The sequence below is a fragment of the Peromyscus eremicus genome, chromosome 12, assembly GCF_949786415.1.
Source record: "Peromyscus eremicus chromosome 12, PerEre_H2_v1, whole genome shotgun sequence".
NCBI classification, from domain to species: Eukaryota; Metazoa; Chordata; class Mammalia; order Rodentia; family Cricetidae; genus Peromyscus; species Peromyscus eremicus.
In genome coordinates this window covers 74,968,542-74,996,452 of record NC_081428.1, presented here as the reverse complement: position 1 = coordinate 74,996,452, position 27,911 = coordinate 74,968,542, and the positions used below count along the sequence as shown (strand labels likewise).

At 40.3% G+C, this 27,911-nt stretch overlaps 1 protein-coding gene across 1 annotated transcript; it reads right to left on the bottom strand.

The window, feature by feature from the left end:
• Positions 1 to 274: 274 nt before the first annotated feature.
• Positions 275 to 27,819, bottom strand: Clxn (calaxin). The gene is made up of 6 exons (XM_059277470.1): positions 27,628 to 27,819; positions 24,882 to 25,040; positions 24,138 to 24,242; positions 19,147 to 19,298; positions 18,682 to 18,786; positions 275 to 385 (listed from the first exon to the last, which is right to left on the bottom strand). The coding sequence occupies exons 1-6, from the start codon at positions 27,683 to 27,685 to the stop codon at positions 326 to 328; spliced, it is 639 nt and encodes a 212-aa protein (XP_059133453.1). The 5' UTR covers positions 27,686 to 27,819; the 3' UTR covers positions 275 to 325.
• Between the last annotated feature and the right edge of the window lie 92 nt (positions 27,820 to 27,911).

The window sequence follows — 27,911 nt, the reverse complement described above, 5'->3', positions numbered from 1 at the left end:
CAAACTATTTCTGACATGAAATAGTTTGTATTATCCATATTATCTGTATAAATAGTTTTTGTATCCGTAAGTGATGACCACATAATTTGTTCATTGCTTTGATTAATCTGGAAGTTTATGACAGGTGTGTGTCTTAAAAGAGTCCATGTGGTAAAATGCTCTAGCAATGTCAATGTCTCTTGCCAAACCCAGCATCTCTGAAGAAGGCCTGAACTAGAATACATACAAATGATCTGAATCTCACCACAGCATCTTCTGAACTGAGAAGAACAGATGAACTTAATGTGCTTGTTTTGTACTTCCTCAAAACAGTACATTTACGAATTCACATATCATTGAAATCATTTGGGTCTTTGAATACTTGGGCTTCAAATTCCATCTGGCTCTGTAAGATAAAATTGCTGAACTTAGTATAGTCTTAAAAAAGAGACAGACCAAAAAAAAAAAAAAAAAAAAAAGCACTCTGTGCCTCTCTAATGTCTGTAGAGACATGTTCACAGGGAAGGTGGGTATGGTAGCTGTTCTTGGTTATTACCTTGATTATATCTGATATTAACTAAACACCAAGCTGCTGGGTAAAAGATTTTTCTTGATTGGACTATTTGAGATGGGACAACCCACCTTAAATCTGGGACACACTTTCTGGTGGTGGCCTATAAAAAGATGTGGAAGAAAGGAGCTTTTGCTCTTTGTGTTCTTGCTCCCATTTTCCCTGGCCGGTTGATAGCTTTACTGAGATTCAAGCCTACTTCTTTGGGATGCCAATCAATACTGAAGACCAGCTGTGTCATCCAGGCTTGTGAAATAAACAACTATTGGACTCTTGGACTTTCTTTTAGAGGACAGTCATTAATAGATAGTGGGACTACAAACCGTAAGCCACTCTAATAAATACCATATATATTTAATCAGTTCTGTTTCTCTTGAGAACCCTGATTAATACAAATTTTGGTGCCAGGAGTGGTTCTAGAGCAACAGAAGTATAAGTATGAAATATATAAGTACCTGGAATAGGCTTTTCAATTTACCAACACCTACAGTTACTGAAACCTTTGCTAGAAGCTTGGAGAGCTCTGAAAACTTATAGTGTAAACTATTTAACAAACTCATTGAAATAAATGCTTTTGATTATTCTGATTTACCTATTGTGAGAAGCAAAAAATTTAGTAATTCTGTCTATTAAACTTCTGACAATTTGTGGGAAAATAATGATGCTGACTGGTTGCTCTTAGCATCTATAGATGAATTGACCAAGGAAAAGAATGAACAGTGTGATAAATTAAGCAATTTCTAGCATCTCAAAATATGGTGAAGGATAGCAGTGAACTGAGGGATAAAATTGACTGCCTCTAAATGTGCATAAATAGTCTAAAGGTTTCTAAGTGTTTCCTGGAAGAGAAGCTTTTCTCCAGCACCCACAGAACTCAAATTGAAGAAAAATCAAGCCAAAACCCTCATTGTAAGACTGGCTTGGCTGAATTACAGGGAAAATTCAAGGCCTAGCCATGAAGGGTTTGGGGTTTATAGTAAGGCCATTAATTGGTAAAGAACAGGATCCTATAATTTGGGATGCAGATTTGTGAGAGTATCATACTGGGGCTGAGAACTTTGACCCCTCAGATTCTCAAAGATTTATTTCCCTTGATGAAGAAGTCTCTCAACACTTAGCAGGTGATGTGATGTATCCCTACCCTTACCCCCTGAAGTACTGTATTTTCCACATAAGGACATTAGACCTTTATTATATTTCAATTCAACACTGAATTTCCCAGAAGGAGATGCCAGGCAAGACAGTACTGATGTCTCTCAGGTCCCACCAATAGATGCCTCTCAACCCACGACCAGACTTAGGGCTAAACAGGCTCCTAAATGGGAGCTAGAAAGTGCAGTCCATGAGGCATGTGCTACACCACTGAAGAGCTTAGTGAGTTTGCTAATTCATTTAAGTAAAAGTCTGGGGAATACGTATGAGAATGGATTTTAAGGATGTAGGATAATGGTGGGAGGGACACAGAACTAGATCAGGCTGAGTTTATTGATATAGGCACACTGAGTGGAGATTCTAGGTTTGATATGGAAGATCACAGAATTAAAAAAAAAAAAGGTGCCAAAAGTCTGCTTGAATAGTTGCTTGAAACATTTGTCAAAGATGGCCTCCTGAAAAGGTGTTGGAGATGTCTGATATCCCTTAGCTTAGTGATGATGAAGGTATTTAAAGGCTCAGGGAAATTGCAATGCTAGAGTGGGTATGCTGTGTAAAACCTAATTCTCCATAATGAGAAGGCACAGAAGACAGGCCCTTCACTGGTCCTTCTTATAAGATGCAAAATGGTGAGAAGGGCACTAACACATTCAAAGAGCTTTGTCTTCAACCTTTTCCTTGTGCCAGACCTTGGGGTCAGAGATATTGCTATGCAGTTGGATGAATTTAAATTTAATGGGTTTAATTGAGCTTGAAAGTAGGCAGTATTGAATCACCAAAGACAAGGTGATGTTAGTTATTGTATGCCTGTTCTATAACGAGTAGCATGGGCAAATTGATTTTTATGGGGGAATAACTTGTATGGATATTTGATACTGGTTAATTGTTCATGATATTTTCAGTCATAAAATAGATAAGAAGCCCACTGCATTTTTGTTTGATCTGTATATGCAGAAAGCTTCTCAAACAAATGAAAGAAAAGCTACATTGGATTGTGGCAAGAGGCCTGTGAGCCAATTACCTGACTTGAGCCAGTTTGCAGATGCAGACCCTTGAATGAAGGCACAGCCAGGTCTTTGTTAAAATAACTAAGAGTTTTACTGTTAGCCTTTCTTGAATGCTTCCCCAGAGGGACTTATGACCTTTTTATACTGGGAATAGGAAGACAATCAGACTTCCAGGGTGTATTGGATACTGGTTCAGAATTAACAGTGATTCTGGGAGACCTCAAGAAGCATTGTGGCCATTATGGGATTATGGAGGTTAAACGATTAAACGAGTTTTGGCTGAAGTACAACTCACAATAGGTCTAGTACATTGCCAAACTCATCCTGTAGTTATCTCCCCAGTTCCAGAATGTATAATTGGGGTAGAAATACTTAGAAGTTGGTAGAATTCTCACATTGGTTATCTGACCTGTAGAGTAAGGGCTATTATGGTTGGAAATTCCAAATGGAAGCCATTGGAGTTGCCTCTGCCAGGGACAACAGTGAGCTAAAAGCAGCATTGTATCTCAAGAACTGCATAAATTAGTACCACCATCAAGGACTTGAAAGGTGCAGGGGTAGTGGTTTAATTCTTCCCTTAACTCTCCTATCTGGCCAGGGCAAAAGACAGTTTATGGAAAATGACAGTTGATTTTCAAAAATTTAAACAAGTAGTGACTCTTGATTCAATTGCTTTGCCAGATGTAGTGTCCTTACTTGAGCAGATTAACACATCTCCTGGTACATGGTATGTAGCTACTGATTTAGCAAATGCCTTTTTCTTGGTAAACTGTCCATAAAGACAATCAAAAACCTTTTGCTTTCAGTTGGCAAGACTAGTAGTATTACCTTTAGTTTCACTTCAAAGATATATTAACTCACTAGCTCTGTGTCAGAACTTAGTTTGAAAGAATCTTGATCACTTGTCTCTTCCACAAAATACCACACTGGTCCACTATATTAATGATGTTATGCAGACTAGACCAAGTGAACAGGAGGTAGCAACCACTTTGGGCTTGTTGGAAACACATATGCACATCAGAGAATGGGAAATAACTCTAACCAAAACTCAAGGGCCTTCTACCTCAGTGAAAAGTTTAGTGATGCAGTAGTGTGGGGCATGCAGAGGTATTCCTTCAAAGGTGAAGGATATATTATTGCATTTGGCTACACCCACCCTCTACTGTAAGGGTAGGGATACATCACCTGCTAAGTGTTGAGAGACTTCATCAAGGGAAATAATGGATGCATTATTCCATCCAGCATTTAGAGGCAATTTGGATTCTGGAGACAGAACATTCCTCACTTGGATGTGTTACTCGAGAATATATACTAAGTGACTTGAAAATCTGCTAGTTTTGAGTCAGGGCTGGAGAAGGAGAAGGCTCTTCAACAGGTCCAGGCTGCTATGCAGTCTGCACTACCATCTGAAGCATAGATCCAACAGGCCCAATGGTACTTGAGGTGTCAGTGGCAGATACTGATGCTGTTTGGAGCCTTTAGCAGCCCTCTAGAGGTGAATCACAGAGGAGCCCTTTACAGTTTTATAGTAAGGCTCTACCATCATCTGCAGACAACTACTGTCCCTTTGGGGGATAGCTCTCGGCCTTCTATAGGGACTTAGTGGAAACTGAACATTTGCCAGTGGGCCACCAAATTACCATGAGTCCTGAGCTGCCAATCATAATCTGGGTGTTATCTGATACACCAAGCCATAAAGCAGAACATTCATAGCAGCAATCCATTATGAACTGGAAGTGGTATATACATGATCAGACCAAGCAGGTCCTGCAGGTACAAGCAAGTTACATGAAGATGTTGCTTAAATGCCTGTGGTTTTTACTCCTCTTACAGTGCCATCTGCCCCCTAGCATGCACCTGTAGACTCAGGGGTGTCCTATGATGATGATGACTTGACTGAAGAAAAAGAAACTAGGGCCTGGTTTACTGATGGTATAGAGGTACCTAAAAGTAAATAGTTACAGAATTACAATCCTGTGTGTGAGTATCCTAACAGATGCTGACAAATGGAAATCTTTATCCTGGGAAGAATTCAGGTATCATGCGTTCATACATTTTGTTTGGAAGGATAAATGGCCAAATGTGTGATTGTTCACCAATTCACGGGCCATAGACAATTGATTGGCCAGGGACTTGGAAAGAGCATGATTGGAAAATTGATAAGAAAGACATCTAGGGAAGAAGTATGTCCATAGATCCTTCACACAGGATGGGAAGATACTTATTTCCCATGTATATGCTCATCAAAAGGTTGACTTCAGCTAAGGAAGAGTTTAACAATCAAATAGATATAATGACCCATTCTGTGGACAGTCAGCCTGTTTTCCCAGTCATTTTTGTCATTGCTCAATGGGCCAAAGAACAAAATGGCCATGGTAACAGAGATAGGGGTTATGCATGGGATCAACAACATGGACTTCAACTCACCAAGACTGACCTGGCTATAGCTGCTGCTGAGTGACAAATCTGCCAGTAGCAGAAACTAACACTGAACCCTCAGTGTAGCACTATTCCTTGGGGTTACCAGTCAGTGACCTAGTGGCAGGCTGACTACGTTGAATCACTTCCTTCAGGGAAAGGACGGCACTTTGTCCTTTTGTGATATATACTTATTCATGTTGTAGGTTTGCCCTTCATTCATGTAATGTTTTTGCCAAAACACTACCCATGGACTTACAGAATGCATTATCCACCATCATGGTATTCTACACAGCATTGCTTCTGATTGAGGAACTCACTTCACAGCCAGAAAAGTGTCACAGTGGACCTATGCTCATGTAATACATTGGTCTTATCCTGTTCCTCACCATTCTCAAGCAGCTGGTCTGACATAATAATGGAAAAGAATCAAAGCCTACTGATGTGCTTGCTCAGGATAGAGGAAATACAAAACAGGTAGTAGAGGAAAATACCAGCTAAGGCCATGTGACTAGTCACAAAAACGAGGATTATAATTGACATAAGGGGTTTTGTAAAGAACATATTTGTGATTTCTTTCCTTGATTTTTTATCATGTAATGTAAAATCAATTGAGATAATATCAATGATTATCACATGTAAGATTTGAGTTACTAAAAGAATGTTCCTCAAGGGATTACCACCTATTCTAAAATATATGTATTTGCACTTGTATGTGAGATATTTACATCATGTTAGGTGTTATTATGACCTGGTTATTGTTTTCAAAAATCAAGGAAAGAAATCACAAATATGTTCTTTACAAAACCCCTTATGTCAATTATAATCCTCATTTTTGTGACTAGTCATATGGCCTTAGCTGGTTGAAAATTAAGCACGGCATAGGAGATATAATTGTATGTTAAGTTGACAAGGGGTGGACTTGTGACAGCTATTCTTGGTTGTCAACTTGACTACATCTGGAAGTGACTAAAACCCAAGCTTCTGGGCATACTTGTGAGGGATTTTTTTGATTGGATCGTTTGAGGTGGGGAAACCCACCTTAATTCATAAACACACTTTTTGGTGGCAGCCTATATAAAAAACACGAAAGAAGGAAGAATTATCTCTTTGTCTGCTTGAGCTCACTCTCCCTGGCTATTTGATTTCTTCACTGAGATTAGAACCTACTTTTTCAGGATTCCAATGATTTCAAGATCAGATGATATATCCTGCTTTGTTAATTCTTGGCCTTTCTGTCAAGAGACAGTCATTATTAGGATAGTTGGACCACAGAGTATAAGCCATTACAAAAAGTCCTGTGTGTGCGGTGTGTGTGTGTGTGTGTGTGTGTGTGTGTGTGTGTGTGTGTGTCTGTGTCTGTGTGTGTGCGTGTGCGTGCACTATTTTTTGTTTTACCAATTTTGTTTCTCTATCACAGTGATTCTCAACCTTCCTAATGCTGTGATGCTTTAATACAGTTATTCATGTTGTGGTGACCCCCAACAATAAAATTATTTTCTTTGCTACTTCATAGCTGCAATTTTGCTACCATTAAGAATCATAATGTAAATGTGTGTTTTCTGAAGGTCTTAGGTGACCCCTGTGGAAGGGTAATTCAAGCCCCCAAGGGGTCATGATGCACAGGTTGAGAGCCTGTGCTCTAGAGAATTCTGATTAATACAATGGACATTGAGAACTTCCTCATATGTTTTTGACTCTCAGATTGCTTTGCAGTAGCATCCAACCTATTGGAGGCCAGGAACTGGGAGTATAGTTCTGGTATGAGGCTTCAGTGGGGATCAACAACATTAAACTCTGGACATCTAGTGACTCAGGCACAACCAAAGACCCAAGGACATTCATGAGATTTTATATCTGGGTGCAGGGAGGGACAGGGTGATCTCAGCAACAAGATTCTAGGAGATGAAGAATGACACAGTCTTAAATTGGACATTTTTTCAAGACATGTAAGATTTACAAGTAGAAATAGTTATGAAACCCATGTGAATCCTACTTTCCCTCTCTGCCTCCTTTCTTCCTTCCATCCTTCTGTTTCCACTTGCTTTTTAAAAGATTTATATTTAATTGTGTGTGTGTGTGTGTGTGTGTGTGTGTGTGTGTGAGAGAGAGAGAGAGAGAGAGAGAGAGAGAGAGAGAGAGAGAGAGAGAGTTTCTGTGTGGGGGTATATTCATAGGAGTATGGGTACCTGCAAAGGTCAGAGGCACCAAATTTTCCTATAGCAGGAGTTACAGACAGATTGGGCACTGGGAACCAAACTGGAGTCATCTATAAGATAAGCACATGTACTTAACTGCTAAGACATTTCTCCAGCTTCTTGTTTTGTTTTTAAGATGGAAACGTTCTCATCCTGCCCCGGACTTCCCTTCTGGAGCACAGGTAAATGCCCTGGCTCTGTCCGGACCCCATCCCTGGGCACCAGCCACTCCGGGGAAGACCTGCCCAAATTGGCCCCAGGTTCTGGCCACCGAGCAGGTTCCCTTCTAGCCCCACTGGGAAGGATCCCCCTCTCCAAGATCCCCGGCAGACCCTGCAATCTCCACGCCCTGCCCCCACGCCCATCCGCCCGAGACCCCAGCCACTTTCTGAGACTTAGAGGTCGGCCTACAGCTCCCATCCTACCCCAGACTTCCCTTCAAGAGGAGAGAAAGAGAGAGAGAGAGAGAGAGAGAGAGAGAGAGAGAGAGAGGGAGAGAGAGAGAGAGAAGAGCTCCCATCCTGCCCTGGATTTCTCTTCTGGAAAAAAGCACCCAATCTGCCCCAGACTTCCTGTCTGGACAAGAGCTCCCATGCTGCCCCGGACTTCCCTTCTGGACAAGAGCTCCCATCCTGCCCCAGAGTTCCCATTTGGACAAGACAGCTCCCATCTGGACAAGAGAGAGAGACTTCCTGAATCTGTCAGTTCTGTCTGAACCAAGTGTGCTGACAAGACCAAGAACGAACCACAAGGAGATGGGCAGATGTCAAGGCAGAAATACATACAACAAAATGAATCACCAGTACCTAGCCCTCCTCCAACACCTAGACCTGAACATCAAAAATTGGAGGAAGCAGAAGAAAACAGCCTTATGAATGACATCATGAAGAAGGTAGAGGCTTGTGTAGAGGAAAAGACAAAAAAATGGGAAGAATGCTGTAAACAACTAGAGGAAAGGGCAAACAAATTAGAAGAAATCAATAAAGTCCTGGAAGAAAACAATAAAGTACTGAAAGAAAATCAAGAAAAAGCAATGAAACAAATGAAGGAAACAATCCAAGACCTGAAAAGGGAAATAGAAAAAATGAAGAAGACGCAAACAGAGGGAATACTGGAAATAGAAAATCTGAGTAAACGATTGGGAACTTCAGATGCAAGTATAACCAACAGAATGCAAGAGATGGAGGAGAGGATCTCTGGCGTTGAAGATGCAGTAGAAGAAATAGATTCATCAGTCAAAGAAAACACTAAAGCCAACAAAGTCATGAACCAAAATGTCCAAGAAATTTGGGACACCATGAAAAGACCAAACCTACGAATAATAGGGGTAGAAGAAGGAGAAGAATACCAACTCAAGGGCACAGAAATTATATTCAACAAGATCATAGAAGAAAACTTTCCCAACTTAAAGAAGGAAATGCCTATGAAGATACAAGAAGCCTATATAGAACACCAAACAGACTAGACCTGAAAAAAAGTCCCCTCGCCACATAATAATTAAACAACTAAACATACAGAATAAAGAAAGAATATTAAGAGCAGCAAAGGAAAAAGGCCAAGTGACTTATAAAGGCAAACCCATCAGAATAACACCCAATTTCTCAATGGAGACTTTGAAAGCCAGAAGGACCTGGACAGATGTAATGCAGACACTAAGAGACCATGGATGCCAGCCTAGACTAATATACCCAGCAAAACTTTCAATCATCATAGATGGAGTGAACAAGACATTCCAAGACAAAGCCAGATTTAAACAATACTTATCCACAAACCCAGCCCTACAGAAAGCACTAGAAGGAAAATTCCAACCTAAGGAAGTCAGATACACCCTTGAAAACACAGGCAATAGATAACACCACAGCAGTAAACCCCAATGAAGAGAAGTACACACACATCACCACCAAAAAATAACAGGAATAAGCAATCACTGGTCATTAATATCCCTCAATATCAATGGACTTAATTCACCTATAAAAATACATAGGCTTACAGAATAGATATGAAAGCAGGACCCATCTTTCTGCTGCATACAAGAAACACATCTCAAATTCAAATATAGACACTACCTAAAAATCAAAGGCTGGGAAAAGACTTTCCAATCAAACGGTCTTAAGAAACAAGCAGGTGTAGCCATCCTGATATCCAGCAATATAGACTTCAAACTAAAATCAATCAAAAGAGATCAAGAAGGGCATTACATACTCATCACAGGAAAGATCCACCAAGATGAAGTCTCAATTCTGAACAGTTATGCCCCAAACACAAGGGCACCCACATATGTAAAAGAAACATTACTAAAGCTTAAATCACATACAAAACCCCACACATTAATAGTGGGAGACTTCAACACCCCACTTTCACCACTGGACAGATCTCCCAAATCGAAACTTAACAGAGAAATAAAGGACTTAACTGATGTCATGACTCAAATGGACTTAATCGATATCTACAGAACATTCCATCCTAACAAAAAAGAATATACCTTCTTCTCAGCACCCCATGGAAGCTTCTCTAAAATCGACCACATACTTGGCCACAAAACAAATCTCAACAGATACAAAACAATTGGAATAACCTTCTGTGTTCTATCAGACCACCATGGTCTAAAGTTGGATTTCAACAACAACAAAAACTATAGAAAACCTATAATCTCATGGAAACTGAATAATACTCAACTGAATCACCAATGGGTTAAGGAAGAAATAAAGAAAGAAATTAAAGACTTCCTAGAGATCAACGAAAATGAAGACACCACATATCCAAACCTATGGGACACTATGAAAGCAGTACTAAGAGGGAAATTCATAGCACTAAATGCCCACATAAATAAGTTGGAGAAATCTCACACTAGTGACTTAACAGCACACCTGAAAGCTCTAGAACAAGAAGAAGCAAAGTCTCCCAGGAAAAATAGACGCCAGGAAATTATCAAATTGAGAGCTGAAATCAATAAAATAGAAACAAAGAGAACAATACAAAAAATTAATGAAACAAAGAGTTGGTTCTTTGAGAAAATCAACAAGATAGACAAGCCCTTATCCAAATCAACCAAAAGACAGAGAGAGAGCATCCAAATCAATAAAATCAGAAATGATAAGGGGGACATAACAACAGACATTGAGGAAATTCAGAGAATCATCAGGTCATACTTCAAAAACCTCTACTCCACAAAACTGGAAAACCTAAAAGAAATGGATAACTTTCTGGATAGGTACCACATACCTAAGTTAAATCAAGACCAGATAAACTTCAGTGCAGAATTTTTTTTTTTTTTTTTTGGTTTTTTTCGAGACAGGGTTTCTCTGTGTAGCTTTGCGCCTTTCCTGGGACTCACTTGGTAGTCCAGGCTGGCCTCGAACTCACAGAGATCCGCCTGGCTCTGCCTCCCGAGTGCTGGGATTAAAGGCGTGCGCCACCACCGCCTGGCCAGTGCAGAATTCTACAAGATCTTCAAAGAAGAGTTAATACTAATACTCTCTAAATTGTTCCACACAATAGAAACAGAAGAAACATTACCAAACTCCTTCTATGAGGCTACAATTACCCTGATTCCTAAACCAAACAAGGATACAACAAAGAAAGAGAACTACAGACCGATCTCCCTCATGAACATTGATGCTAAAATACTGGCAAACAGACTCCAGGTACACATCGAAACAATTATCCACCATGATCAAGTAGGCTTAATTCCAGGGAGGCAAGGGTGGTTCAACATACGAAAGTCCGTCAATGTAATACACCACATAAACAAACTCAAAGAAAAAAACCACATGATCATCTCACTAGATGCAGAAAAGGCATTTGACAAAATCCAACACCCCTTCATGATAAAGGTCTTGGAGCCATCAGGAATACAGGGAACATACATAAACATAATAAAGGCAATTTACAGCAAGCCAACAGCCAACATCAAATTAAATGGAGAGAAACTCAAGGCAATTCCACTAAAATCAGGAATGAGGCAAGGCTGTCCGCTCTCCCCATACTTATTCAATATAGTACTTGAAGTTCTAGCCAGAGCAATAAGACAACATAAGGAGATTAAGGGGATACAAATTGGAAAGGAAGAAGTCAAGCTTTCTCTATTTGCAGATGACATGATAGTATACTTCAGCGACTCCAAAGATCCCACCAAGGAACTGATACAGCTTATAAACACCTTCAGCAACATAGCAGGATACAAGATCAACTCAAAAAAATCAGTAGCCCCCCTATATACAATGGACAAAGAAGCTGAGAAAGAAATCAGAGATACATCACCCTTTACAATAGCCACAAATGACATAAAATACCTTGGGGTAATACTAACCAAGCAAGTGAAGGACCTATATGACAAGAACTTTAAGTCCCTGAAAAAAGAAATTGAAGAAGATGTCAGAAAATGGAAAGATCTCCCATGCTCATGGATAGGCAGAACTAACATAGTAAAAATGGCAATCTTATCAAAAGCAATCCACAGATTCAATGCAATCCTCATCAAAATACCAACACAATTCTTCACAGACTTGGAAAGAATAATACTCAACTTCATATGGAAAAACAAAAAACCCAGGATAGCCAAAAGAATCCTGTACAATAACACAACCTCTGGAGGCATCACGATCCCTGACTTCAAGCTCTACTATAGAGCTACAGTAATAAAAACAGCTTGGTACTGGCATGAAAACCGACATGTGGACCAATGGAATTGAATTGAAGACCCTGACATTAATCCGCACACCTATGAACATATAATTTTTGACAAAGAAGCCAAAAGTGCACAATGGAAAAAAGAAAGCATCTTCAACAAATGGTGCTGGCATAACTGGATATCAACATGTAGAAGGCTGCAAATAGATCCTTATCTATCACCGTGCACAAAACTTAAGTCCAAGTGGATCAAGGACCTCAACATAAATCCAGCTACTCTGAACCTGCTAGAAGAGAAAGTAGGAAGTAGTCTTGAACACATTGGCATAGGAGATCACTTCCTAAATATAACACCAGTAGCACAGACACTGAGAGAAACAATCAATCAATGGGACCTCTTGAAACTGAGAAGCTTTTGTAGAGCAAAGGATACGGTCAACAAGGCAAAGCGACAGCCTACAGAATGGGAAAAGATCTTCATCAAACACACATCTGACAGAGGACTGATATCCAGAATATATAAGGAACTCAGGAAATTAGACATCAAAATGCCCAACAGTCCCATAAAGAAATGGGCTATAAAACTAAACAGAGAATTGTCAACAGAGGAAACTCAAATGGCTGAAAGACATTTAAGGAATTGCTCAATATCCCTAATCATCAGGGAAATGCAAATCAAAACAACTCTGAGATACCACTTTACGCCTGTCAGAATGGCTAAGATCAAAAACACTGAAGACACCTTATGCTGGAGAGGATGTGGAGCTAGGGGAACTCTCCTCCACTGCTGGTGGGAATGCAAGCTTGTACAACCACTTTGGAAGTCAATATGGTGATTTCTTAGAAAATTGGGAATCCATCTACCTCAAGATCCAGCTATACCACTCTTGGGCATATACCCAAGGAATGCTCAACCACACCACAACAGCACTTGTTCAGCTATGTTCATATCAGCATTGTTTGTAATAGCCAGGACATGGAAACAACCTAGATGCCCTTCAACGGAAGAATGGATAAACAAAATGTGGTACATATACACAATGGAATACTACTCAGCAGAGAAAAATAATGACATCATGAGGTTTGCAGACAAATGGATGGATCTAGAAAAAATCATCCTGAGTGAGGTAACCCAGACTCAGAAAGACAAACATGATATGTACTCACTCATAGGAGGATACTAGGTGTGGAACAAGGATGACTGGACTGCTACTCACATCACCAGGCAGGCTACCTGGAAAACAGGACCCCAAGAAAAACACGGGGATCGCCCAATGATGGAGAAATGGATGAGATGTACATGAACAGCCTGGACATGAGTGGGGGTAATGAAGGGCGAGGGTCGAGGGAAAGAGAGCTTGGGGGAGCAGGAGATCCCAGCTGGATGAAGAACACAGAGGGAGAACAAGGAATAGGGGACCATGGTAAATGAAGACCACATGAGAATAGGAAGAAGCAAAATGCTAGAGAGGCCCACCGAAATCCACAAGGATACCCCCACAACAGACTGCTGGCAATGGTCGAGATACAGCCCGAACTGACCTACTCTGGTGATGGGATGGCCAAACACCCTAATTGTCATGCTAGAAACCCCATCCAACTACTGAGGGATCTGGATGCAGAGATCCATGGCTAGGCCCCAGGTGGATCTCTGGGAGTCCAATTAGCAAGAATGAGGAGGGTTTATATGAGAGAGAATTGTTGAGACCAAGTTTGGATAAAGCACAGGGACAAATAGCCAAACAAATGGGAACACATGAACTATGAACCAATGGCTGAGGGGTCCCCAACTGGATCAGGCCCTCTTAATGGGTGAGACAGTTGATTGGCTTGATCTGTTTGGGAGGCATCCAGGCAGTGGGACCGGGTCCTGTGCTCACTGCATGAGTCGGCTGTTTGAAACCTGTGGCCTATGCAGGATCCCTTGGCTCGGCCTGGGAGGAGGGGCCTGGACCTACCTGGACTGAGTCTACCAGGTTGATCTCAGTCCGAAGGGGAGGCTTTGCCCTGGAGGAGGTGGGAATGGGATGTGGGCTGGGGGGAAGGTGAGGGGGGCGGGAGGGGGGAGAACAAGAGAATCTGTGGCTGATTTGTAGAACTGAATTGTATTGCAAAATAAAAATTAAAATTAAAAAAAAATAAAATAAAAGATGGAAACGTTTTTAAGCCATTAGAATCCTAACAGGAAGGTTTTCCTAACCAGGAAATAACTTGAGGATGTTGGGAAGAAAATAACTAGTTCTTTTTTTTTTTTTTTTTTTTTTTAATTTTTATTTTGCAATACAATTCAGTTCTACATATCAGCCACAGATTCCCTTGTTCTCCCCCTCCCCCCCCCTCACATTCCCCCAGCCCGCCCCCCATTCCAATCTCCTCCAGGGCAAAGCCTTCCCCACAGACTGAGATCAACCTGGTGGACTCAGTCCAGGTAGGTCCAGTCCCTTCCTCCCAGGCCGAGCCAAGGGACCCTGCATAGGCCCCAGGTTTCAAAGAGCCGACTCATGCAGTGAGCACAGGACCCGGTGCCACTGCCTGGATGCCTCCCAAACAGATCAGGCCAATCAACTGTCTCACCCACTCAGAGGGCCTGATCCAGTTGGTGACCCCTCAGCCACTGGTTCATATTTCATGTGTTTCCGTTTGTTTGGCTATTTGTCTCTGTGCTTTATCCGACCTTGGTCTCAACAATTCTCGCTCATATAAACCCTCCTCATTCTCGTTAATTGGACTCCCAGAGATCCACCTGGGGCCTAGTCATGGATCTCTGCATCCAGATCCCTCAGTAGTTGGATGAGGTTTCTAGCACGACAATTAGGGTGTTTGGCCATCCCATCACCAGAGTAGGTCAGTTCGGACTGTCTCTCGACCATTGCCAGCAGTCTGTTGTGGGGGTATCTTTGTGGATTTCTGTGGGCCTCTCTAGCACTTTGTTTCTTCCTATTCTCATGTGGTCTTCATTTACCATGGTCTCCTATTCCTTGTTCTCCCTCTCTGTTTTTGATCCACCTGGGATCTCCCACTCACCCAAGCTCTCTTTCCCTCGACCCTCGCCCTTCACTACCCCCACTCATGTCCAGGCTGTTCATGTAGATCTCATTCCATTTCTCTGTCATTGGGCGATCCCCGTGTTTTTCTTGGGGTCCTGTTTTCCAGGTAGCCTGCCTGGTGATGTGAGTAGCAGTCCAGTCATCCTTGTTCCACACCTAGTATCCTCCTATGAGTGAGTACATACCATGTTTGTCTTTCTGAGTCTGGGATACCTCACTCAGGATGATTTTTTCTAGATCCATCCATTTGTCTGCAAACCTCATGATGTCATTGTTTTTCTCTGCTGAGTAGTATTCCATTGTGTATATGTACCACATTTTGTTTATCCATTCTTCAGTTGAAGGGCATCTAGGTTGTTTCCATGTTCTGGCTATTACAAACAATGTAGCCCTCCTATATACAATGGACAAAAAAGCGGAGAAGGAAATCAGAGATACATCACCCTTTACTATAGCCACAAATGACATAAAATACCTTGGGGTAATACTAACCAAGCAAGTGAAGGACCTATATGACAAGAACTTTAAGTCCCTGAAAAAAGAAATTGAAGAAGATGTCAGAAAATGGAAAGATCTCCCATGCTCATGGATAGGCAGAACTAACATAGTAAAAATGGCAATCTTACCAAAAGCAATCTACAGATTCAATGCAATCCCCATCAAAATACCAACACAATTCTTCACAGACCTGGAAAGAATAATACTCAACTTCATATGGAAAAACAAAAAACCCAGGATAGCCAAAAGAATCCTGTACAATAAAACAACCTCTGGAGGCATCACGATCCCTGACTTCAAGCTGTACTATAGAGCTACAGTAATAAAAACAGCTTGGTACTGGCATAAAAACCGACATGTGGACCAATGGAATCGAATTGAAGACCCTGACATTAATCCACACACCTATGAACAAATAATTTTTGACAAAGAAGCCAAAAGTGCACAATGGAAAAAAGAAAGCATCTTCAACAAATGGTGCTGGCAAAACTGGATGTCAACATGTAGAAGGCTGCAAATAGATCCATATCTATCACCGTGCACAAAACTTAAGTCCAAGTGGATCAAGGACCTCAACATAAATCCAGCTACTCTGAACCTGCTAGAAGAGAAAGTAGGAAGTAGTCTTGAACGCATTGGCATAGGAGACCACTTTCTAAATAGAACACCAGTAGCACAGACACTGAGAGAAACAATCAATCAATGGGACCTCTTGAAACTGAGAAGCTTTTGTAGGGCAAAGGATACGGTCAACAAAGCAAAGCGACAGCCTACAGAATGGGAAAAGATCTTCACCAATCCCACATCTGACAGAGGACTGATATCCAGAATATATAAGGAACTCAAGAAATTAGACATCACTGCCGGGCGGTGGTGGCGCACGCCTTTAATCCCAGCACTCGGGAGGCAGAGCCAGGCGGATCTCTGTGAGTTCGAGGCCAGCCTGGGCTACCAAGTGAGTTCCAGGAAAGGCACAAAGCTACACAGAGAAACCCTGTCTCGAAAAACCAAAAAAAAAAAAAAAAAGAAATTAGACATCAAAATGCCCAACAGTCCAATTAAGAAATGGGCTATAGAACTAAACAGAGAATTCTCAACAGAGGAAACTCAAATGGCTGAAAGACATTTAAGGAATTGCTCAACATCCCTAATCATCAGGGAAATGCAAATCAAAACAACTCTGAGATACCACCTTACGCCTGTCAGAATGGCTAAGATCAAAAACACCAAAGACACCTTATGCTGGAGAGGATGTGGAGCTAGGGGAACTCTCCTCCACTGCTGGTGGGAATGCAAGCTTGTACAACCACTTTGGACATCAATATGGCGCTTTCTTAGAAAATTGGGAATCAATCTCCCCCAAGATCCAGCTATACCACTCTTGGGCATATACCCAAGGAATGCTCAACCACACCACAAGAGCACTTGTTCAGCTATGTTCATATCAGCATTGTTTGTAATAGAAAATAACTAGTTCTTGAACAGGGGAGGGAGACAGACCCAGAGCTTTCTACCAAGGACCTCTGAGGTCATGCATTCATCCCTCTATCCATCCATCCATGTCTCCATCCATCTATGCATGTTTTTCTAGGCATCCATTCTGTGCACTCAATATGTAAGTTGTGCAAAAACATGGTCAAATGAATCCATTTCCTGACTTTAAGAAACTCACATTTATGTGGTGAGACAGACAATGTCCATACAAATAAGTATTGTGTAAGAAATAGTACAAAGGAAAAAAGGAAGCTTGAGCACAGAGAAGCAGGGGTTAGGAGGCAAAGGTTATCTGTATGATGTAGAAAGTCTAGTGATCTTGGGTGACTAGTATCCTGAGGCTTGTGAAGAGTTGTGGAAGAGATGGGAAGGACACAGCAGGTAGAAGGGCAGAAAGGGAAGAACATAGAGCTTACTGCCCCCATTCCAATGTCCTGAGAGAATGTGGAAGGGGAAGAGATGTTTCTGGAGAGACAGGATACAGAATCTGCATCTGGAGATCTCACTGGAGGGTGTGGACAAAGGTGGGGCATGATGCAATCTGTATTTTAAAATACAGTGGGTGTAGCAGGAGAAAGGCAGTAGGGGAAAAACAGTAGGAATAAGAAAGCTGATAATGATGGTGGCCAATGGCATGGGCCGTAAAAGCTAAATGCCAAAGGAGTAGCTCAGAGTGCCAGAGAAACCAAACATGGCTCTCAAGTTACTGAAACTTCTGGAAACAGGACACCATTTGATGACACTGGGAAAACAGGAGAGATGTAAATTTTATAGGTACTAGGAATTTTTAGAAGATATCTTACTAGACACTTGAGTTGGTAGCTGGAGATACAAACTAGAGCTCAGGGGATATGTACATTTATAAACTGCATTACTTGTCTGTTAAATCCCCAACACATCCTTACCATTTTCCAGATAAATGCAGGCTGTGAAGGACATAGTCTTTCTAGGCACTTGCTACTTTATCTCTAGCCATGTATACACCAGGTCCTTTTGTCATACACTCCCTGATCCCTCCCTTCCTCTATTTCTTTCATACATCTGTCATTTCCTTTGCCTAGATTATTTTTCCATTTTTACTGGACTGTTTTTCCTTTGAACCCTGGTTCTTTGGATAAACCTTCCTGTCTTCTTGTGGTATAGATGGTCTGGATGTTCTTTTTCCTGCCTGTCACCACAGTCTACTCAGTTCTCTATGGACAATAGCACCAGCATATTCATCCTGGTACTCTACTAACTAGTTAAGTTAGCTTTGATAAAATGCAATAATCCTTTAAGTTTGACTCCTCATCTATAAACTAGGTGATATGAGGTATTGCGCTTTTGACATTGCCTGGCATAGTAGAAGTACCATGCAACTCATTAAATATTATTATAATGATATAATACTTATTGCAATGTTGTGTAACAATTTTCATCTTGCTTTTTGCCTTCCAGTGGAGCCACTAAGCCTTTCCTCTGGGCTTCTGGCACACATTAAACCTCATTAATTCTTTCTAACATGGATTAATGCATTTAAGAATAAAGAAAACATAGCAGTGGGCTGTACCAGTACCCTGAAATAAACTGTCACTTCTATGGGGGTCTTTCTATGCTCATATTCTTCTGGCTGCTGTACACCATGCTGAGAAGTCTTGGGTTGACTGTTCCAATTATATTTTGATTGAAGGAAAAAGGAATATTTTTACCTTTGGATCAGGCAGGCATGGCCCAAAGGCTTCCAGTAGAAGGGTCTCTTCTCTCACAGCGTTCTCATAGTCTGCAAAGGACAACTTCCCATCATGGTCTTGGTCCTGAGAGGTGAGCATCCTGGGTCAGTGAGCACATGGCACTCTTGCTGCAAATGCACACTCTTTTTCACAGTCAGGTGTTAGTAGGAGAATGAGAAATTAGGTTGGCAAGGTGAAAAATAAAGTTTTGTAGTTGTGGGGGGAACAAGATGTTATTAATGGAATCAAGAGCCTCTCACATGCTAGGCAAATGCTCTGTCACTGACTCACACCTGCAGCTCTAAGAAATCACTCTACTAACAAGCAAAAGTTGACTCATTTAACTAAGCAGAATACTGAAAATTATCATCACTGAATTCTTACTTCTGTCCCACACATTGCTTATAAGTTGCAATATAAAAATTTTACGTTACTCATACTTACCATTTTCTTAAGCGTAATTTCAACCAAATCTTTAATTCCTTCATCAGGGTCCTCCTCAGAGGGCTGCTTGAGAAGACTGTTCTTCAGCATGTGGAACATCTCTTCCTTTGAAATGAAGCCATCACCATTCAGATCAAACACTTCAAAACAATCTAAAGAAAATTACATATATTATATATGTACATACACACACAATATGTTTGTGTGTGTGTGTGTGTGTGTGTTTGTGTGTGTGTGTTTGTGATTATCACTAAGGTGGCATTTTCTTCTGATAAAGCAGTCAGAATGGAGATATATCTTATTACTTCATTATTTGGCTACTAGCTTGATGCTAGTTGACTTTCATGGGAAATATTCCCATTCCTCTTTACATGTTTCTTTAACTGACTACTAAAAGAAACTCCTAGGAGCACTAACCTGAGCATTACTTACTGGAAACATGGAAAAGCAATTAATTATATTAAATGAAGTATGACTCCATCAGTTAAGAATTAAGAAGTAGAAAACTTAAATTGTGTTTTCTAGTTTAATGTTTGTTATCAATGTAAACTACTTAGAACATGAATGTACTGTTGCATGGTTAGACTGTAGATCACAACCTGAGCTGCTTCCTTTCATGACACTCCTTTAATGGCTTGATTTTCCTGTTAATTAATATACTCCCATTATTTATTCACTTAAATTTTCTCCATAAAAAAGGCCAATGAAGATTCACCAACTAACCAACCAACCAACCAACCAACCAACCAACCAATCAAAACCTACTTTATTGGTGGGTTGGAAACAGTGATTTAAAAAGCTTTTGCTGATCCCTGGGTCCCAGCTGTTCCCCAGGAACACCCGGCCAACAGTTGCTGGAACAGGCAGGGCTCCTACTGGAAGGCTCCTTGTTCACCAAGACCCCTCAGCAGCAGACCCTGCAATCTACATGCCTTGCCCCCATGCCCATCCGCCCGAGAACCCAGCCACTTCCTGAGACTTGGAAACCAACCCCCAGCTCTATTCGGGCCTAGAGAGAAAGCTCTCATTGGACAAAGGGTTGTCATTGGACCAAGGGTAATCTCAGCAGACAGGGAATCTGCCAGCCCTCATTAGACCAAGAGTGGCTTTCTGAGAAGTAAAATCTCCCACCTCTCATTGGAATAAGAGAGGCTTCCTGAAACATAGAATCAGTCAGCTCTGACTGGACCAAGAGATTTGAGAAGACCAAGAAAGCATCTGTGACTCACAGAATCAACTAGCTTGGGTTGACCCAAGAGCAGCTCCCTGAGACATAGAATCTGTCTGGTCCAATTAGACCAAGAGCTAAGATTAGACCCAGAAGGGCCCCTGAGACACAGACACAACAAGCACAGAGTAGACCAACAGCAACTCACTCAGACACAGGCACCTCGTATACCCATTAGAGGAGGAGTTGGGCTGACATCAAGGCAAAAGTACATACAACAACATAAAGAGCAATACAGCATCACCAGAACCTAGCCCTCCTCCAATAGCAAGACCTGAACATCACAAGACAGAAGAAGCAGAAGAAAGCGACCTTAAGAATAGCATCATGAAAAAAAAAAAAAAAGAATAGCATCATGAAGATGCTAGAGGCCTTTCAAGAAAAAAATGAAAAATGAAATTGAGGAAAAGATGAACAAAAAGTGGAAGAAATCAATAAAGAAATTGAGAAAAAGACAAACAAAAAAATTGGAAGAAATAGAGGAAAAGACAAAAAAAAATTGGAAGAATGAAATAAATCCCTTAAAGAAAACCATGAAAAAGCAATCAGCAGGTGAGGGAAACAGTTCAAGACCTGAAAAGGGAAATAGAAACAATGAAGAATATACAAACAGAGGGAATGCTGGAAACAGAAAATCTGAGTAAACAAATAGGATAACCAACAGAATACAAGAGATTGAGGAGAGGATCTCTGGTATAGAGGATACAATAGAGGATTCATTAGTCAAAGAAAATACCAAAGCCAAAAAAGTTATAACACAAAATGTCCAAGAACTCTGGGACACCATGTAAAGACCAAATCCAAGAATAATAGGGATAGAGGAAGGAGAAGAATACCAACTCAAAGGTACAGAAAATATATTCAACAAGATCATAGAAGAAAGCCGGGCGGTGGTGGCGCACGCCTTTAATCCCAGCACTCGGGAGGCAGAGCCAGGCGGATCTCTGTGAGTTCGAGGCCAGCCTGGACTACACAAGTGAGTTCCAGGAAAGGCACAAAGCTACACAGAGAAACCCTGTCTCGAAAAACCAAAAAAAAAAAAAAAGATCATAGAAGAAAACTTTCTGAACTTAAAGAAGGAAATACCTATGAAGATACAAGAAGCCTATATAGAACACCAAACAGACTAGACGCCCCGAAAAGTCCCCTTACCACATAATAATTAAACAACTGAACCTACAGAATAAAGAAAGAATATTAAGAGCAGCAAAGGAAAAAGGCCAAGTGACTTATAAAGGCAAACCCATCAGAATAACACCCAATTTCTCAATGGAGACTTTGAAAGCCAGAAGGACCTGGACAGATGTAATGCAGACACTAAGAGACCTTGGATGCCAGCCTAAACTAATATACCTAGCAAAACTTTCAATCATCATAGATGGAGTGCACAAGACATTCCAAGACAAAACCAGATTTAAACAATATCTATCCACAAATCCAGCCCTACAGAAAGCACTAGAAGGAAAATTCCAACCTAAGGAAGTCAGATACACCCTCAAAAACACAGGCAATAGATAACACCACAGCAGTAAACCCCAAGGAAGAGAAGTACACACACACTACCACCAAAAGATAACAGGAATAAACAATCACTGGTCATTAATATCCCTTAATATCAGTGGACTTAATTCACCTACAAAAAGACACAGGCTAACAAAATGGATAAAAAGCAGGACCCATCTTTCTTCTTCATACAAGAAACACACCTCAATTTCAAAGACAGACACTACCTCAGAATAAAAGACTGGGAAAAGTATTTTCAGTCAAAGGGTCTTAAGAAGCAAGCTGGTGTAGCCATCCTAAAATCGAGCAAAATAGACTTCAAACTTAAATCAATCAAAAGAGATCAATAAAGACATTATATACTCATCACAGAAAAGATCCACCAAGATGAAGTTTCAATTCTGAACATTTATGTCCCAAACACAAGGGCATTATGTAAAAGAAACATTACTAAAGCTTAAATCACACATAAAACCCCACACATTAATAGTGGGAGACTTCAACACCCCACTCTCACCACTGGACAGATCTGTAAAATTGAAACTTAACAGAGAAATAAGGGACTTAACTGATGTTATGACTCAAATGGAATTAATCATTATCTACAAAACATTCCATCCTAACAAAAAAGACTATACCTCCTTCTCAGCACTCCATGGAACCTTTTCTAAAATCGACCACATACTCGACCACAAAGCAAATCTCAACAGATTAAAAAAAATGGGCCGGGCGGTGTTGGTGCATGCCTTTAATCCCAGCACTCGGGAGGCAGAGGTAGGCGGATTTTTGTGAGTTCGAGGCCAGCCTGGTCTACAGAGCGAGATCCAGGAAAGGCACAAAGTTATACAGAGAAACACTGTCTTGAAAAACCAAAAAAACAAAAACAAAAAAAGGAATAACTTCCTGTGTTCTATCAGACTACCATGGTTTAAAGTTAGATTTCATCAACAACAAAAGTTACAGAAAGCCTACAATCTCATGGAAACTTAATAATGCTCAACTGAATCACCAATGGGTCAAGGAAGAAATAAAGAAATTAAAGACTTCCTAGAGATCAATGAAAATTGTATACCATATACCCAAACTTATGGGATGCTATGAAAGCAGTGCTAAGAGGAAAATTCATCACACTAAATGCCCACATAAAGAAGTTGGAGAAATCTCACACTAGTGACTTAATAGCACACCTGAAAGCTCTAGAACAAGAAGAAGCAAAGTCACCCAGGAGGAATAGATGCCAGGAAATAATCAAATTGAGAGCTGAAATCAGTAAAATAGAAACAAAGAGAACAATACAAAGAATCAATGAAACAAAGAGTTGATTCTTGGAGAAAATCAACAAAATAGACAAACCTTTATTCAGACTAACCAAAAGGCAGAGAGAGAGAGAGCATCCAAATTAGCAAATTCAGAAATGAAAAGAGAGACATAACAACGAACATTGAGGAAATCCAGAGAACCATCAGGTCATACTTCAAAAATCTGTACTCCACAAAACTGGAAAATCTAAAAGAAATGGATAACTTTCTGGATAGGTACCACATACCTAAGTTAAATCAAGACCAGATAAACTATTTAAATAGTCCAATAATCCCTAAGGAAATAGAAACAGTCATTAAAAGTCTCCCAACCAAAAAAAGCCCAGATGGTTTCAGCACAGAATTCTACCAGATCTTCAAAGAAGAGATAATACCAATACTCTTTAAATTGTTCCACACAATAGAAACAGAAGGAACATTACCAAACTCCTTCTATGAGGCTACTATTACCCTGATTCCCAAGCCAAACAATGATGCAATAAAGAAAGAGAACTACAGGCCAATCTTCCTCATGAACATTGATGCAAAAATACTCAATAAAATATTGGCAGTTGATTAGCTTGAACTGTTTGGGAGGCCCCCAGGCAGTGGAGCCAGGACCTGTCCTTGGTGCATGAGCTGGCTTTTAGGAGCCTGGGGCCTATGCTGGGACACTTTGCTCAGCCTTGGTGTAGGAAGGAGGGGAATGGACCTGCCTCGGCTGAGTCTGCCAGGCTGGGCTGACTCCCCAGGGGAGACCTTGCCTTGGAGGAGGTGGGAATGGGGGGGTGGATTGGGGGGGATGGCAGGGGGCAGGTGGGAGAAGGGAGGACGGGGGAATCTGTGGCTGATATGTGAAATTAAGTTAATTATAAAATAAAAATACTATAAAAAATAAAAAATAAAACGCTTTTGCTATGTTTATCTTAATGTATAAACTAGCAGGTCATCTGCAAGCTTACATTTCATTTTTTCTTCTAAAGTCCCTCGAAGAAACAGTGATAATCCATGAATCCACTCTGATACATTTACACAGCCATCATTGTCTTTATCAAAACCTCGAAATACTAAAAAATGACATAATGTAATCGTTGTGTTGGATTTTAATCCTATATAATATATCAAACCTAACTTCACTCTCCATTTCACAGCTGTTTCAAGCCCCAAGGTCACCATTTGATGAAAGAAACTGAAACACATAAGCTAAGAAAACTCTTTTAGTTATATATTCAACTTCCTCTTCATATGTTGTAGGAATAGTTAATGTTCTTTTTATATATATAGTATGGCTAAAATGATAATATACTGGCACATTAAACATGCTAGTCATTAGATATTTAAGCTTCTTAATAAAAAATAGTTTATGTTTTTATTCCTCAAGGTAAGCTATGCTGTTACATGTTGGAAGTGTATCTTAACTGTTATGTAGTATTTTCTAGCATGTAAAAAAATTTAAGTAGAAGTAGAACACTATGGGGCTTTTTGATTGAGTATGAAACCTAGCTACCCAACCAAACTTTGTTCTCTTTCTAAACAACAAAAGGAATAGGTGACTGATTCCGTCTCCAAACATTTTGGAAGATTAAAATATATTCAAATGAATTTGGGAAATGTAGAACATGAGATTCCTCCCAAGAGCATAACCAAACTTAAACCTTTGTTAATTACAGTTGAATTTGACAATCTCTCTCACATATGCATCTTACCTCTGTCCATAATCATGTCATCTGTCATTCCAAATGTCACGTGCAGGATGTTCCGAAATGCATTACGATCTAGTCCAATGACTACCCCTGGTCTTTCCGCTACATCACCCACCAAGTTATAGAAAAGTGTAATAAGACAGTTCACTTCAAATTTATTAACTGTAAAAGATCAAAATGGACACATAACAAAAGTGTACTTTAAAATCTTAGGCTCTATTCAAATACTGTATTAATGAGTTTATATGTTCAAAATCAAAAGCATCTAATGAATGAAAGTGGCTTGGTTGCCACTTTCAAGTCTCCCATATCCTGAGCCACAGCCTCAGAGTTAAAAGAAGATGATGCCAATGTCACATTATACACTAATAGAAGGTAAGTTATTCCTGGAGCCAAATGCTAAATAGAAATAGATCCCATTGAATTTAGGATGAAAGATGATGGCAGCAATGTGATCCAAATGACTGTGGTGTAAGATTCCAGACTTCACAGTACAGACAGAGGGCACATCACAGTTGTGTTGTTTGAGACTGCTAGCAACAGCCAGCATTTGATAGTAGGTGTTTATGTCAGCTACAAACAAGCATTTCCCTGGAAGTTTAGACTACTAAATATCTATGTACTCATTTTCATTTTAGTTTAGGCCTAGTGAATTTATAAGGCAGAACCTTGAAATCAGAATTATTTTCTAATAAAGGAATTTTAAGCAAGTTCTACTAACCAGCATGGTTCTTCTCCAAGTTGTGTGAACATTAACAATAAACTGTTCAGGATTACTTTGGTAGAAGGATTTCTTTTTAATTTAAAACACACACACACTCACACTCACACACACTCATACACATACACACAAAAAAAAGAGAAAGAGGAAAGAGTGAGAGAGAGACAGAGAGACAGACAGAGAGAGAATATGAGAGAGGAAATGAGAGAGAATGAGAATGAATACTTACTGTCATTAAGAACATAAGTGAAAGCTGGCAACATAGCTAAGCTGGTAAAAAACCAACAAACACTTGCCTTGCCACAGAGGCCTGATGATTTGAGTTTGAAAATACACACACACACACACATACACACACACACACACACACACACACACACACACACACACACACACACTTACTTATGCAACAGCAGCAACACTAGCACCATCAACAATAACAGATAAAACATTTTAAAATACAGTTTACCAAAAAGAACTTAAGTTAATTTAAATGTGAGATATGAGTGGAGAGGGTGAAATTTTATTTAAAACCAAAAAGAAAATAGGTGAATACTTTCACACATAAGGACGTCTATGTGTAAGAGAAAATAGAGAAATTGCACATTATCTTACATGCCACAACACATAGAGAGTGGTTCCTGGTTTTAAAAATCACATTTTTAAGAGAAAGCTTAAAACTTTGGAAAAGGAAAAAATAGTAAGTAAATAGTATAAAACAATAGAATTGTTAAGATTTTTAAATGAGCTGTAAGTTACTGTGGAAAACAGCGTGCCAGTCCCTAAAAATAAATAGTGTGATCCAATGATTCTACTTCAGCATGCACACACATTAAAGAACTGAAAGTAGCTGGTGGATTAACAAACTGCCCACCTAAGACCCTTTCTTCTCTGGTTCAACACAATGAATCTGTCTCATTTACTGTGTCATAATCTGCTATTTAAAGACATTTTAAATGATCATAATATCCATGAGCTGTAGCTGTTTAAACAGAACATACCACTTACATTTCACTAATAATCACTAAAGTTTCTAGGATTTATGTAAAAATTTTTACTTAAGATCAAAAATCAAGAGATTTTTTTCCAGACATGTTTTTACTCATAATTTAAAATCTATACAGAGTTTAGAGTTTAGCTCAGTGGTAGATGGCTTGCATAGCATGTTTAGTCCTCAGTACTGCAATTAAAATACAAAGGAAAACCACTCATTTTTCAATTGTTCTCAGTGTTTGTTAGTGAAGCAATGTGAACTTATTAAACAGACTCAATCAATTGAGCATTTGTTCTGTACTGGTCAGACATGTTTGTATTCATTTTAGAAATATCAGGTATTCTCCTAGAAAACTCTGGGACAAGGACTGAAAAACTCTGTTTTTCAGTCTGAGTACCATGCACTGGTGTCTGGTCATTTGGAGGAGCTCCTTCACCTTTGAAACCTACTAGTAATTGGAAATTGAGTGTCTGAAACTGGGGACAGATTCTTTACCATCTTGAATTTACTCAGCAATACAGTTTTCAAATAGACTGCCTCTTCCTAAGACATTGTCTGTAGAACTTCAAGTCTCTTTCTTAAAGGTGTCCAGGAGTGGATGACTGTTTTCCCTTATTCAGCCCTTAGTAAGAGCTAGAGTGTAAGTTAAGGTGCTATATACATTGGCTCTGCTACTTTCTTGATTCTAGTGTTTTTCTAGAACTTTTTCAATCTGTCTAAAGCTAAAGACACATACCTCCCAGGCACATAGCATCTCACTTCTTTACCATAAACACAGGTAAAGAGAGTCTTTGAATTTAGTGAGTGTGTGTGAGGGAGCGCAGGCAGCACACACTAGACGCTTGCCATCTGGTTGAGTTCTAAAGATCCTGGGACTGAATGAGTAGCTGATATCCCAGAAAAAGATTCTCTTCCAGATTTCTCTTGAGGGGTATGTGGAGGGGCCCTTGTGGTGGAAGCAGGAAGGAGGCACTAGGTAGGAAAGAGACCTGGCCCAGAAGTCCTGAGTCCTCCAGCATTCGGTTCTTACTTACAATGTTTGCAACTTTTAGTTAAGGTGTCCGTCAACTTCTGTAGTTTCTTTCGGTTCATGGTGGGTGCTCATATAATTAGGTCTCAGTGTCATCTGGAGCCAGGTCCCTTCACAAGCTCCAGGCAAAAAAGGCCTGGTGCAGACTCCTTGGCATTTGTGGCCCTAACAGATAGTGTGGCCATGGCAACGCCTTAGAGGACCACCAATTGGCTCCCAGGGGCGGGCACGCAAGACATAAATGAGGCCCCTGCACACAGAGGAGCCATGGCAACCGCTGGGCCTGCT